Below are 13866 nucleotides of genomic sequence, written 5' to 3' on the forward strand. Positions count from 1 at the left end.
CTGCCAGCCTGCTCACAGGTATTCGCGCTGTTCACGGTGCAGGTGGTCCCGGCTCTCCAGGCTGCGCTCCAGGAGCTCACGGTTCTCCCGGCTCAGGGCCTGCACCTCGGCCAGCAGCTGCCGGTTCTCCTCTTCCTGGGCACTCCGCAGCTCTGTTAACAGCTGTCAGGATAGGCGGCAGGATAGATGGGAGTTTAGCGGGGCTCAAGATGGCCACCTGCCACCCCCAGCCCCCTCCAACCCCACCCTGGCTGCCGCCCACCCCTCACCACACCTCGCACTGCGTGGTCAACCGGCAGGCGCTCAGGTCCAGCTGCTGGTTGGACTCGCGCAGTCGCTGGCTCTGCACCTCCAACTGTGCCCGCTCCAGCTCCAGCCGTGCCAGCCGGCCTCGCAGCTCCCCACGCTCACCCTGCAGCTCGCCTCGCTCCCGGGACACCTCTGCCAGCAGCTTCTGAGCACTGCAGAGGCAAGGAGAACTGCTCTCCAAGGGGCTCACCACCCCCCCAGGACCCTCATGAAGGCCAGAGGAGCCACGCTGGGGAGAGGAGGTTAAGCAGGACCCACACACACAAGGACAGTGATTGACTCGCCACTAACCCACTTCACAGAGGGGAACACTGAGAAATGGCCCAAGAGAGGATGGGCTGCACGAGGCCTGGTACCTGTCGTGCTCACTCTGCAGCCTCCGAAGCTCCTCTTCCAGGCCCCGCTGCCGATGGCCATCCTGCATCAGGCGTTCACGCTCTGCCAGCAGGGCCAGCTCCTGCGCCTCCACGCTGGCCCTCTGGGCCTGCAGCTGATCGTGCCTGGGATGAACAGGGGCTGAGAGGGCTGCAGGGGTTTGGGGCCAGGGCAAGCTGGCAGCTGGGCTGCCTGAACCTGGGGGTCTGCTTCTCCTAAGCATAGGTCCCCAGCAAAGCCACAGGGCAGAACACCGTGCCAGGTGCCCACCACTCCTGACAAGGGCACAGCAACGGAGATGGGGCTTTAGGTTAAGGTGGTGGCTTCCCTTGCAGGCAGAGGAGCTTGTCTGGGGGAGACTCACCGGCCCTGTAGCTCCCGGTGGGCCAGCTCCAGCGCCCGCATGTTGGCCTTGAGGTCGCGGTGCCGGGCCAGCAGTCCCTCTAGCTCGGCCTCCTGCCGCCGCTGCAGCTGGGCCAGGGCCTCGTGGTCTCGTAGCAGGGCCTGCTGCTGCCCTCGGGTCTCCTCCTGGGACCGCCGCGCCGCCAGTACCTCTTCCTCCAACACCCCCAGCTTCCTGTGCAGCTCTTGGCCTTGCATCTCCAGTACAGACTTTTCGGCCTAGGGTAGAGGAGTGGGCAGGGACCACAGGGGTGGAACCCCAGGCCAGAAACGGGGTAAGGGAGAGTGGGCAGGGCAGAGGAGGGGAGAAAGCTGTGGAGGAGGCAGAGAGCTGGGGTGAGGACAGCCTGGAGCCAGAGGCAGAGGTTAATAGGCAAGGAGAGAGGTGAGGTGTCATGGAGACGGGTGCTGGTGCCAAGCCGTGGAGGCAAGGTCGGGAGGCACAAAGGCAGAGATGGGACAGATGGGGCTGGGGCGGGCAGGGAAAGCAGTAGGAACTAATGGCTAGCTGTGGAGAACAGGGCTGAAGACCAGGCAACACGGGCACAGACATGGGGGCTGGAGGCAGGTAGATGGGGGTAAAAACAAGGGGAGGAGGAAGGGTCAGGGGACGGGGCAAATGGAAGTGGGCAGGGGTGGGAAGGAGGGGTGCAGAATGGGGGGGCTGGGATCAGGTGGCACAGACCTATGACTAGGGCAGGGGCAGTGGTAAGTGGGCAGGGGTGGGGTGAGGGACAAGGTACACGGCTGCCACACACCTGCAGGCGACTGCTGTGTTCCTGTGCCCGCTGGCTCTGCAGCAGCAGCTCCTGGGCACGCCCCTGCAGGCTTCCCAGCTGTCCCTCCAGGAGCTGCAGCTGCCCTTGCAGAGCTGCCTTCTCGGCCACCAGTGTTGCATTCTGCCCAGCAGGGAGGAGGGTTAGGAGGGGCCAGGCCACTGCCCCCCTCAACCTCCCCCCCACCCCGTGCCCACCAAGTCCACCACTCACACTGCGCTCCACCTCAATGAGCCGCCCACTCTGGGCCTCCATGTTCCTTGGCTCTGCGTGCTCCTTGGGCCCTAGCCCGACAGGGCCCTGGCGCAGCTGCAAGGAGAGGCCCTAGGAGGTCACGCAGGGGAGTGGCAGCACTTGGGGACAGCACAGGGACCCGAATCAGCAGACCCTTACCCCACAACCCTGTACTCCTGGCTCCCACAGCTCCGTCACTCTCCAACCTGTCCTTGTCACCTCCTCTTCACTCTGCAGCAGGTGCCATTGCCCATGCTGCTTCTCCTGCATGTCCCACTCTTCCTCTGGGACCCAGTTTTGACACCACTTTCTCCAGAAAACCTTCCCTGGCCAACACCACACATGCCAGTGAGGCAGTCTACTGGGTGCCCACTGGCCCCTGGTACCGTGTGATGGCTTCCTGTTTTCTTGCCTCTGTTCCAGGTGGACTGTGAGCTCCCTGAGGGTGGTGGCCTGGTATTGGGCCCCACCACACCCCAGAGCTGAGCACTGAGCCCACATGTTGCAGGGGCGTCAGAAACAACAACAGTAATTGAGCTCATTAGGAAGAGGTGGGGCCGGAGCGAGAAACACAGCAGTCACCTCAGAGCAAAGCCGAATTCTGTCCATTTGAGGAATGGGGAGACAAGGCCCCCAGAAGACCACCTGGTCTGGGCAGTCAACCTGACTCTCAGCACAGTGCTCCCTCCAACAGGCCCCATAAGGGAGCACAAGGTGAGCGACTGGCCAAGAATCAAGGGATATGACCAGAGGAGGTGCTAGAGGGACCGGAGCCCATGTGGCCCTGGACATCTGCATGCAAGATGGAGGGAGTGCTGGGACGAGGCCCTCGGCTCCCAGGGCTGCAGCCTCACCTGGAACAGCTCCTCTTCCAGCTGCAGGGCCCTCGTCTTGAGCTCCATCAACGCCTCCTCCTTGCTGGTGGCTGCCGCCTGCCGCTCAGCCTGCAGCAGCTGCTCCAGGCTCTGGTACCTGCCAGGAGAAGCTTTGGCATCTAGCCCTCCCTAAGCCCTTGCCTGGCCTTCTCTGACCCTCGGGCAACATCCCCACCTCTGGTGCTGGAACTCTTGTTTCTGAAGAAATTCCTGCCGCTCCAGAGCCGCCTGCTCCAGCTCACTCTGCAGACGCTCCAGCCGGGCCCCCAGCTCCTGGCCCCGCACCACGGCCTTCTCTAGCTCCTGAAAGCAGGCAGAGCAGACTCAGGGCCAGGACAGACCACCACCCTCACCTGGGGGTAGGGGAGGGCCAGATACAGAGGTCTGAGAGACCTGGCTTCCTGTCGCTGCTGTCACACTAGACAAACATCTTTAACCCTTTGGGCCTCTACTCCCCCATCTGCAGAATGGGAGCAAAGCCTGGTCACCTTGCAGAGTGGGTATGAAAAAACTGGGAATTATAAATCTGACAGGGTGTGAGGGAGGCCCCTGGGCCAGGGGTGAGAGACATTCGCTGGGCAAGTGTCTTCACCTCTCGAAGCCCATGGTTCCTCAGGTGCCCAGTGACAGCTGAACGCGGCCTGTGTGCTGAGGCCACACTGGCCATGTGAGGGAGAGAGAAGCTCAGGGGAGGCAGGTCTGGGAAGCACCCTTATTTATCCACAGGGGTGATAACAGAAGACAGGAACTTGGTCAACCCCAGGCCTGACCACAGTGGAGGCTGGGAGGGAGTTGGGCAGAGATGCTGGGGCCAGGCAGCCTCTGGCAGTTGGGCCACACCATGTCGGAAGGGGGCAGGAAGCCCACTTTGACCTGTGGGCCCTGGAGAGAGGCAGGCCAAACCACTGTGAAGTGTGGGGGTCCTTGCAGGATGAAACCACAGGGAAGGGCCCATTCTGACCACCTGCTTGCCAAATCCTGCCTCTGGAAACCAAGTCTACAGCTTTTGCTCTGATCTTCCTGGCTTAGCAACCCCACCAGGGCCTCCCCCCAGAGTCAATGCACTTCCAAACACCCTTGGCCCCTGCCTGTCCCTGAAAAAACTACAAATCCCATGATGCCCTGCTGCTGGCAGTCGCTAGAGCCCATGGGCTCAGAGTAGGCAGAACAGTAGTACAATGAAGGAGACTTGACCCTCAGGCCACATTCTTGCCCTGCCCTCCTCCAGACCCTGTCCACAACCGTCAGTGTCCCCTCCATTGCACCTCCTGCCCACCCAACCCAGGAGGCCATGTGGACAATGCCCTTGGCCCCTGGTTCCCTGACCTCCCCCTGGACAGCCACCTCCTCCTGTGTCACACCCAATTATCACCAGGAACTGCTGCAACCAGGAAATCTCACAAAATTCCCCACTCTGTCCTCAGCCTCTTCCACCCTCTCAGTCCTCAGAGCTGGCTCTTCTAGCTGGCCAGCCCCACCCTCACCTTCACTGCCCACCTGCTGGCATTCCCTCTCCACACTGCCACAATCCCTCTACATTCATTATCTTACAGCATCCTGTGGAGCAGGTAGTTTTATTCCGGTTTTACAGGTGAACTGAGACTCAGAGAGGTTAAGTAACTTGCCCCAAGCCACACAACTGATAAAATAGGGGATCCAGGCTATAACCCAGGTCTGCCTGACAGTACCAAAGTCATATCCTACAGAGACAGCCTCTCAGCCTTTACCCTCTTGCCCGCACTCCCAATTCTCACATTCCCCAGGCCTGCCGTGCACAATGCCTGACCCTGGTTCAACCCAACAGTGTGTTCCCTACTCCTCTCCCTTGGTAGGAGCCTTGGAGCCAATTCCTCCTCCTTTCTGAACCTCAGTAATCTGGTCAGTACAACAGGGATGAAACTGGAAACTGCTCAGTAGAAAGATTCGATTCCTGTCTGCAGCACACGCTCTGCTCCCCGAAGCACTGGGCCCCACTGGCCTGAATACCCGTCCCATTGCCTCATCATCTCCTTCACTTCCCCTGAGGGGCCTCTCAACACGTGGCCCTAACCTCTCTGCTCACTTTAAACCCTCCAGTGGTTCCCACTTCCCACATGAAAAAAGCCATAACTCCTTCCTTCACTTGGAGAAAAGATGAAGCCCTCCCTGCCCAACAGGAGCGCTGCTTAACGAATTCTCACCTCCCTCCACTCCCCACCTCACACTCCATCCCTACAAACGCATGCCTGCACCTCCTCCTGGCTCACTGCCATTCTCCAGCCTCCTCCAGGAAGCCTTCCCGGACATACCCCAGCCTGAGTCCAGTGTGCTTCCTGGACCATCATGGCTCTTTGCATGGTCCTGTCTCCACCCCAAACTGGGAGCGCTTCCCTGACTGGCACAGGGCCTGAAGCCAAGGAGATGCCCACAAACATGCTTAAATGAATGAATAATGGGGTTTCCAGGCCTTCTCTCTCCTCCATCTCCAGTTCCGATCCAGCCAGCCTCATCTGCCACCTGGACCATGGGCACTGCCTCCTAATGGCCCCAGGCTCCTGCACACCAAGGTAACCCTCTTCAAACCCAGACTCACGCAGGTCTGCCACACCCTTGGGTGGCTCTCCCTGCCTGGGGATGAGCATTAACACCTAAAAAGCTGGCCCAACACACCCCTCTGGCCCCCATCCCCCTACTCCTCCTGGGCCTCTGAGCATCTTGAATGCTTTCCGTCTTTGCACAGGCTGTTTCCTCAGGATGAAACGTCCTCATCTAGTGAAATCTTGACCATTCCTCAGAACACTCCCTGAAACCTCCTTGTCTCCACGCTGGCATCAGCTCCCTCTCATGCAGGCTCCCACAGCACTTTGTTCTTCATACCCAACGGGTCTTGAGCCTTTGCCCAGTATGAACTAGGCTCTTACACCAGTATCTCACTTGGTTTTCCAGAAGACCTGCCGAGGCAGCTAAGAAGAGCATCCCCATTTTACAGAAGGAAGTATTGGGGTGCAGGTGAGTGAACTGCTGTGATCAGAGAGCCAGGATTTACACCCAGGCACTGTGGTTCCATGCCCACACCCTGTCCCTTCCTACAGATATCAGAGGCAGAGGACATCTGCCTGTCCCAAGCCAGGCGTGCTTTGGAAGACAAGAATGAACTGTGCCTTTTTATCTCCAGTCCCAGCTCTGTGCTGGGCACTCAGTGGCTGCTGATGGAATTAATAACCCAAAACTCTAGCCACTGGCCTCAAACCCCGTTTCCTAATCCTGGCCGTGAGCACCCACGTACCTCCTTGAGGGCCTGCCTCTCCTGGCGCTCCCTCTCGGACTCCTCCAGGTGCTGATGGCCCTCACTCTCCAGTATTTGAAGTCTCTCCTCAGCTGCCTCAGCTCGGGCCCGTAGCCTGAGTCCCTCGCGCTCCCACTGTCTCCGCTCTCGGCCTGTTGCTGCCAGTGCCTCTGCCAGCGCCTCCCGCTCCCGCGATGCAGCCTCCAGCTCCCGTCCAGCTGCTTCCACTGCCTCCTGCAGCCGGGCCTGCTGCTGGATCTGGGCCTCCACCTCCTGGCGGGCCTCAGCCTCTGCCCTCTGAGCCTGAGCCAGCTCCTCAGAGAGGCGAGCAACCTCCAGCCCTCGGGCCTCCAGCTTCCAGGCTTGGGCCTCCAGCTCAGTTCGAAGGACGTCAGCCTCTTTCCTCAGCCGCACTACCTCCTCCCTGAGAGCCTCCTGCTGTGGGGCACCACTGGCCAGGATCTTCCCTGGGATTGTCCCCTCCAAGAGTTGGGTCTCGGGAGTCCCTTCGGGCTTCTGCTGTGGTTTTTGCTGGGCTGGGTCCCCAGCCATCCCCTCCAGCCTTTGTTCATGCTCTCTGGCCTCTGTTTGACCCTTGGGTAGGTCCAGCCTCTGGCCCAGGGTCTCCTGCTCCTCCAACTGCACACAGAGGCTGGGCCCCGAGGGTCCAGGCTTGCTCTCAGGGACCTCCTGTCTTAGCCCCTGGGCCTCGGACTCTGACTCCCCAGTCTCTCCTCCTTGCAACTGCTGAGCCTGAATTTTGATCTCTGGACACTGAAGTGGGGCCACAGAGGTGGAGGTCTGGAGAGGGGCTCCGTGGACAGCCTTTTCCAGGGACTCCTGTGTCTCTACAATGAGGACTGACTCCTGGGGCGTCAAGTCTGAGGTGTGGGGGGCCATGGCATCTGTCTGGAGGGGCCTCTCCATCACCTGAGGGTCTGAATCAGGTGACTGGGAACACTCAGCTAACCCCTCGAGGGCTGAGTCTGATGCTGGGAAAGCCAGGGCCAAGGCCTGGGGGCCTTCATCTTCTGCTTGGCCAACCAAGCCCTGGGGACCGTGGTCTGAGACCAGGCAAGTCTGAAGAGTCCCAGCCAGCTCTGGAACCACAGAGTCCTTCTTCTGCTCCTCCAGCAGGGGGTGCTGAAGGCACATGAGAAGGATGGTCAAGCCCAGAGAAAGCCACCAGGAAAGACCTACTAAGATTGTTGGGGGAGGGGACTCACCTGACCACCTGGCTGCCTCTGCAACACCTGTAGCAGGGCTCGAAGCTCCTGATTCTCCCGCTCCAGGGTCCGCAGCCGCCCAGCCTCTGCGTCCCTCACTTCATCATGTAGCGAGAGGGCCTCTCCTGGCAGGGGTGCTGGAGTGTATGAGATGAGGTCAGAACTCCTCCCCACCCTTAGTCCTGCATGCTTCCTGGCTCCTCATCTATCCCCTTACACCCCCAGAGACCTGGGGAAAGGGGGAGAAGTCAGAAGCCATTCCTACCACAGCTGCAGAAAAACACAAGCAGGCCCCCAGCCCCTCTACTGGGGCCCCACTCACCCTCCCCAGGAGAGTCTGGGGGTGGTTCCAGTCTCCGCTGAAGCTCCAGCTCCAGCTCTATGCTCTCCTCTGCCAGCTGGTCCACCTGATGCCGCAGAGAGTCCAGCTCCTGGCGGGAGGGCAGGGTCAGACAAGCCCTCTCCACAATGGCCAGACCAAGTACGTGGGCTACAGGGTCATTAGAAGAAATCAGGAGTAGGGGTCACAGGGATCACGAGGGAATCCTGGAGGGCCATTGGGTTCACCAGGGGTCAGTGTGGCAAGCTCACAGCATGGGCCTCGCCCAACCGGGTCCGTAGCAGCAGGTTCTCGCGTTGGGTCTCATGAAGCCGAGCACAACGTTCTTGCGCAGCCTCCAGCTGCTCCTCCAGCAGGGCTTTCGAGGCCTCCAGAGTACCAGAGAGCGACCGCTCCTCCTTGGGGACGAGGTGGGGGGGGGGGGGGGGGCAGGGAGGAACAAAGAGCCAGTGGTGCGATGCAGACCCCAGCACTCCAGGGCCACAGACCCTGCCTCCTTCCCCCCATCTGACCCCGCCTCTTCCCTCCATCTACCCTGCTGTCTCCAGGGTCTCTCCAGGTACCACTTCCCTAGAACCTGGTCCCACCCTTCTCCTGTGTAGGCCTTGCCCCTTCTTCCCAGGAACTGCTTTCCAAGGTGGCATCCTTCTAGGCTCTACTTATCAGCACCCGCTGTCAGTAGCTCTCTCCAGACACCACTTCCCCTACCCTTGGCCCCACCCTACTCCCCAGGACTTACCTTACCCTACAACCCCCACCTTTCCCCTCCATCTACCCCATCCTCCAGAGGGCCTTTCCCCAGACACTACCGCACCCATTTCTCCTAGCCATCAGTGTTCCCTCCATAAAGCCTGACCCTCCCTTCTCCAGAACCAAATTCGCTCCCCAGGGACCACCCCATTCCCCTGCAGGTCCTCCTCCAGACCCCGCCCCTCCCACAGCCCCGCCTGCCACTCACCTCCAGCTGGCCCTTGCAGGCCTCTGCCGCCTGCAACCGTTCGCGGCAGCGTCGCAGTTCCTCCTGCAGGCGGGGCAGGCGACCGGCCCGCTCCCTCAGCGTCTCTGCCTCCTCGCGATACAGCTCGGCCCGCTTGGCCTGTCCCGACAGCGCTTGGGCCTGAACCAGATGGTGCGGAGCTGGGAAAGGCCAACGGCGGGCCGCAGGGATTGGGGACGCGAAGGAGAGGGTTCGGGGAGGCAATGGGACGCCAGAGTTGCGGGGAGAGGGTTAGGGACTAGGGCACTGGAGGAGAGCATCTGAGCTCACCTCCTGGCGGAGCCTTCGAATTTCAGTCTCTAAGCCCTGCACCTCAGCCTGAGAGTCTAGCAGCAGTTCGGCCTTCTCCTCCCTGGAAGAAAGACGCTGAAGGAGCCTGGGGACCGGCAAACCCAGCCCTTCCCAGGCCTCATCCCACCCATTTCCATGGGGCTGGGTCCCCCATCCAGGCCTAATCTGCCCGTCTCCCCCAGGTCCCCTTCACAGCCTGCTGCACTCACAGCTCCTGGCGCAGGCGGCGCAGCTGGGCCTTGGTGTTGGCCAGCTGCAGGGCCAAGTGGTGCGAGGGGCCCTCCAGAGGAGTCCTAGCAGGAGCCTCAGGCAACAAGGGGACTGGCTCTCGCTCTAGCAGCAGTTCAGCCAGCCGCTGTGAGAGGTCAAGGGTGACGGGTCAGAAGTAACACATCCTGTGCCCCACACACCTGCCCCCAAGCACCACAGCTGAATTTGGTTCTTGTAGCCCTGCCGGCCCAAGACCCCCAACCCCAACTCCACACCTGAGCCTCAACCCCCATTTCCCCCACACATCTGGGTCCCCGTTGTCCTTCCATTCTGCCACCTGACCCTCAGTGCTCTTGCTGCCCCCTACCTGGGCCGCCACATCACGCTCCCGTGACAGTCTCAATAGTGTCCCCATCAGGTTCTGGGACAACATCTCCAACTCCGGAGGTGCCAGCTCCCCAGGCTCAGGCCCAGCCAACGACAGTACCATGCCTGCCCCAGGCTGGGTCACCTGGGTGAGTAGGGAGAGCAGTTCAACCTAAGAGGTTGGGGAAGCATGGTGTCCCCAGGTGGTGATGCCAGTCCAAAGCCATACCTCCTGGATGGCAGCAGCCAACTCACTCTGGACCTCCAGGCTGAGGCCCTGGATGTGCCGGATGAAGAGTTCCCGGTGCTCGCACTGCAGGGAGACAAGGAAGGGAGGTGTGAGAAGGAAGGCTGGCACAGGAATCTCCTACCTCTGCAGCCAAAGCTGGACCCTATCCTTCCCTCCCCCGCTCACCTGCACTGACGCCCCAAGCAACAGCCGAAGGATGCCTTCCAGCTCCTCCACTGCTTCCTCTGCAGGGCACAAGCCACAAAGGGTTAATGGGTAGGGGCAGGGGGTCGACAGAGGAAGGGGTGGTGGGAGAGAGCACCTGAGAAGGGGTCAAACCCCAAAGTCTGGAGGTCTGGGGGGGGCGACAGGATCAGCAGCTGCAGCTCCTCCTGGGGGCAGAGGGATTGAAAGATATGAGAGGGGCCTTCCTGCAGCGGGCTCCCAGGCTCAGCCTCCCCCTCGTGACTCCTCCCTCACCTGGTAGAAGTCCTTCAGCCGGCCCCACAGGTGGTTCAGGTTACGCACCCGCCAGGCTTCGGGACCATCATGGCCCCTGATCATCCGAGGGCCCCCTCGGGAGCTGGGGGCTCTGGACACAGGGGTTGATAGGTAGGAGGGGTAATTGAGGATCAGGCTCCGCCCACCAGCCTGTCCCAGCCCCCTCCCCTCAGACCGCTAGGCCGGCCCCTTACATGATACCCAGCACCCTGAGGAGCAGGGCCCCATCGCTGAGACGCAAGAACCTCTTCTCCGGACAAAGGGGCCCCTCTCCTTCCTCCTCTTCTTCCTCCTCTGGCTCCTCTGCCTCTCCCACCAGCCCAGCCAGTCCCAGTGCCTGTGGGGAGCAGAGACAGGTCAGCTGGCCCAAGTGAGAGCCCCCCAACAAGAGTGAATTCTAAGCCCCTTTGACCTGCCCCCTGAGCCCACACAGCCCCCCTCACCAAATCCCTGAATCTTTGGCCCCTGAGGGCTGGACCCCTTTTCCTGCCTCACAGCTGCCTGGACTTCAGCCTCACATTTGAGTCCATCCCCCTCAGACCCCAACTCTGTCCCACCCTCCCCCCACCCCAACACCAGCCCCTCCCTACTGCTCACTTCCCCTCCCCAGCCCCCTTCCACCTGCCACCTCACCCAGGCAGCCAGGCTTCCACTCAGGAAGTGTCTGAGTCTGGGCCCCTTGCCCCCGTCCATGCCGGGTCAGGGTGTTGGTCCCACTGCGGCAGCTATACCTGCCCTGAAAGGAAGAGGAAGTCCCCGGGTGGGAGATCCCGGGCCCAACCACAGACACCCTTGCAGCTTCCTCCTTCCGGGTGCGGACAGGCCTGTGCACCCCCAGAGTCCTGCCTCAGCCCCAACCTTGCCAAGCTGCATCCTCCCAGCATCTCTGGCAGGGCCGGAGATTAACAGGGGAAGGTATGGCTGGGGGGCCCCCAGGCCGACAGCAAGGCCGACAGCTCTCCTGGCTCAGTGGACAATGGGAGGTGAGTCCTCTGTCTCTCTGGAGAGGCCTCCATTTTCCAACTTGAAATCCAAGAGAATGACCTTGGTTTTGCACCTTCCAGGGCCTCTGAGGAGGCTCCAAGCTTTGCAGGTAAGTCTGAGGGTCCACACCTGCATCTTCTCATTTGTCCACTTTCCTTCTCTTTTATATTTATCCAACTTACCCAAACTGCTGCCCAACCTGTGAAGCCTGGCTCAGATGTCGCCTCCCCCAGCAAGCCGCCTCTGAACCCCACCCTCCCCCATATTCTGTGCACACTGGACTAAGACAGGATGTCTGGCCTCAGTGTCCTGTCTGTAAAAGAAGTGGGTAGGACTCCGGCCTCTGAGGGAAGCAGTTCAATGCAGAGAAACCAGCAACATGTGTCTCTTAGACAAACAGGTCAGAACCTCCCTGTTCTCCCACGGCTGACTACAGAGACTCTGTTCATTCTTTCATTCACTGGCTCCATGTGAGACACAGTGCTGGGTACTGGGATGTAATATTAAGCCCTTGCCCCTATGAGATGCACAGTACACTAGGAGACAGCTACTCAAAAAATCACACTCACACTCAAAGTGTAACATTGCAATGGTACTATGTGCATGGGTGGGGCAGGGATTTGACTTACAGGGATTATCAGGAAAGACATCTGGAGGGGGCTAGACAACGGAGCTGAGATCAGGGATCACTGGGTTAATTAGGCAAAGTGGGAAGGAAGGTAGGGCATTCCAGGCAGCAGGAACAGAATGTGCAAGGGCTCTTTGTCAGCTGGAGGCATGGCCAGTGTAAAGTTCAGAAATTATTTATGCTTCATCGATTACAAGACACTTCATTTCTCACATTTAAATCTCTGAAGTCAGGTTACATGGTAGAATAACTACTGGCTGGCTGCCATCCTGACATACAATAGTTGTTATTGCCAGCACATGCCCACACTTCAAAAGCATCAAACCGCCAGCCGAGTGGCTCAGTTAAGAGCTCGCTCAAGAGTGCGAACTCTGAGCAACAGGGTCGCCGGTTCGATTCCTGGCCTGAGCTGAGCTGCCAACAGGTGGCAGGATGGCTCAGCTAAAAAAAAAAAAAAAAGCAAAACAACAACAACAACAAAAGCATCAAACCCTGCAGAAAGGGCGTCAGCAGCTTGGAAGAAAACCCCAGAGGCAAGAATGGAGCACTCTTTAACCCCAAAATAGTAGGAGTCCTCAAGGAAGAGAACCAGACTTGTCCAAAACACTCCCAAAGAAATTGATTGCAAAGCTGGCTTAAGAGCCAACTCAGATGGCTGCTGGTGGTTGTACAGTTAGTTGTCTTATGGATTGTTGGAAGGGTTGCTGGTCTCTAGCTCTCTTGACGGCTCACAGGAGGAGTTGGCAGTGCAACACACAGACATCACACCTCTAAATGTGAAGGAGTTTTCTGAATACCATAAACAATTTATTTTGCTTCTATTTTCCTTTTTATGTGTACATCAGGATTATATATGATGAGAATCTATGTCTATGTCAAAAAGAGCTCCTTTGGGAGGATATTCTAGTGATGAAAGAGCCTTGTGACATAGTTAACTGACAACATTCTTTTTTTCCTTAGTTGGATCTTTTACAATCAATGGCATCTTAGATTTGATGAAATATGGGGTCATAAGAACAATCATGGCAAACACAGGCTTACCAGTCATGGTTATAAGCACTTTACACTTATTAACTTGTTTGCTCTGGACTAGTCTATGAAATTAGGACAATGGCTTATCTCCAGCTTACAGAGGAGGAGACTGAGGTTAATAACTTGCTCAAAGTCACATGGCTATTAAGTGGTAGAAGCAACTGAAAGAAGCCAATGGGACCAGGGTGCAAAGAGCAACGGGCTCATGATCAAGGGTGAGTTAGGTCTGACCAGGCAATGGGAAGCCATGAAGGGTTGTTAGCAGAAGAATACATCTAGTTGTTTAACCCTCCCAAGATGCATCTGAACTGAGGATTATCCTCTTAGAAAGTTGTTATGAGGATTCCATGAGTATTCACTGAAAGGTCCCTGGGGTGGTTATTATCTTTAGTATTAATGATATCAAGGATTTGTCCTGATTTGACCATCTGTGAATCTTAGTTCTGTTTGCATTCCCTGGGGAATCCAGCCCAGGAAGTCCTCCAGAGCACCTGCTGGGTTACCAGAGCCTGATGATTGGGCCTCATCTCCTGGTCACCGAGGGCCCTGCCTTGCTCAGCATCTCTGAGTCTTGTACACCCTTCCGCAGAGGCAGGGGCCGTGTCGCCAATTGCTCTCACATCCGTCACTACAGACATGCCTGGCTGCACCTCAGTCTGGTTCTCTGACTTGGTTCAGCTGAGTCAGGCAGAGGGAGGTTGGGGTAGCTGCGGGGAAGGGGGTGGGGAAGAGGCTTCAGAGGAGTTCCCTCATCCACTGACACAGAGATCCTGGGATTTTGAGGCTCAGTTAGCCGTGGAGGGATGTTCATCAGAGGCTGGCAGTG

At 58.7% G+C, this 13866-nt stretch overlaps 1 protein-coding gene across 1 annotated transcript in view; it reads right to left on the bottom strand.

The window, feature by feature from the left end:
- Positions 1 to 11138, bottom strand: part of CCDC88B (coiled-coil and HOOK domain protein 88B) — a 14304-nt gene extending 3166 nt beyond the window's left edge. The window contains exons 1-22 of the mRNA XM_019645149.1: positions 11030 to 11138; positions 10591 to 10733; positions 10376 to 10487; positions 10218 to 10287; positions 10082 to 10140; positions 9896 to 9979; positions 9668 to 9811; positions 9300 to 9445; positions 9070 to 9151; positions 8761 to 8919; positions 8054 to 8200; positions 7785 to 7893; positions 7463 to 7599; positions 6237 to 7379; positions 3147 to 3274; positions 2951 to 3068; positions 2076 to 2171; positions 1845 to 1985; positions 1049 to 1305; positions 666 to 809; positions 275 to 461; positions 17 to 162 (exon numbers count right to left, since the gene is read on the bottom strand). Of these exons, the coding sequence (XP_019500694.1) occupies positions 17 to 162; positions 275 to 461; positions 666 to 809; positions 1049 to 1305; positions 1845 to 1985; positions 2076 to 2171; positions 2951 to 3068; positions 3147 to 3274; positions 6237 to 7379; positions 7463 to 7599; positions 7785 to 7893; positions 8054 to 8200; positions 8761 to 8919; positions 9070 to 9151; positions 9300 to 9445; positions 9668 to 9811; positions 9896 to 9979; positions 10082 to 10140; positions 10218 to 10287; positions 10376 to 10487; positions 10591 to 10733; positions 11030 to 11089 (3812 nt within the window). The 5' untranslated portion in view covers positions 11090 to 11138. The remainder of the gene's footprint in view (positions 1 to 16; positions 163 to 274; positions 462 to 665; positions 810 to 1048; positions 1306 to 1844; positions 1986 to 2075; positions 2172 to 2950; positions 3069 to 3146; positions 3275 to 6236; positions 7380 to 7462; positions 7600 to 7784; positions 7894 to 8053; positions 8201 to 8760; positions 8920 to 9069; positions 9152 to 9299; positions 9446 to 9667; positions 9812 to 9895; positions 9980 to 10081; positions 10141 to 10217; positions 10288 to 10375; positions 10488 to 10590; positions 10734 to 11029) is intronic.
- Positions 11139 to 13866: the final 2728 nt, after the last annotated feature.

Source organism: Hipposideros armiger, unplaced genomic scaffold (genome assembly GCF_001890085.2).
Source record: "Hipposideros armiger isolate ML-2016 unplaced genomic scaffold, ASM189008v1 scaffold_93, whole genome shotgun sequence".
In the NCBI taxonomy this organism is placed as follows: domain Eukaryota; kingdom Metazoa; phylum Chordata; class Mammalia; order Chiroptera; family Hipposideridae; genus Hipposideros; species Hipposideros armiger.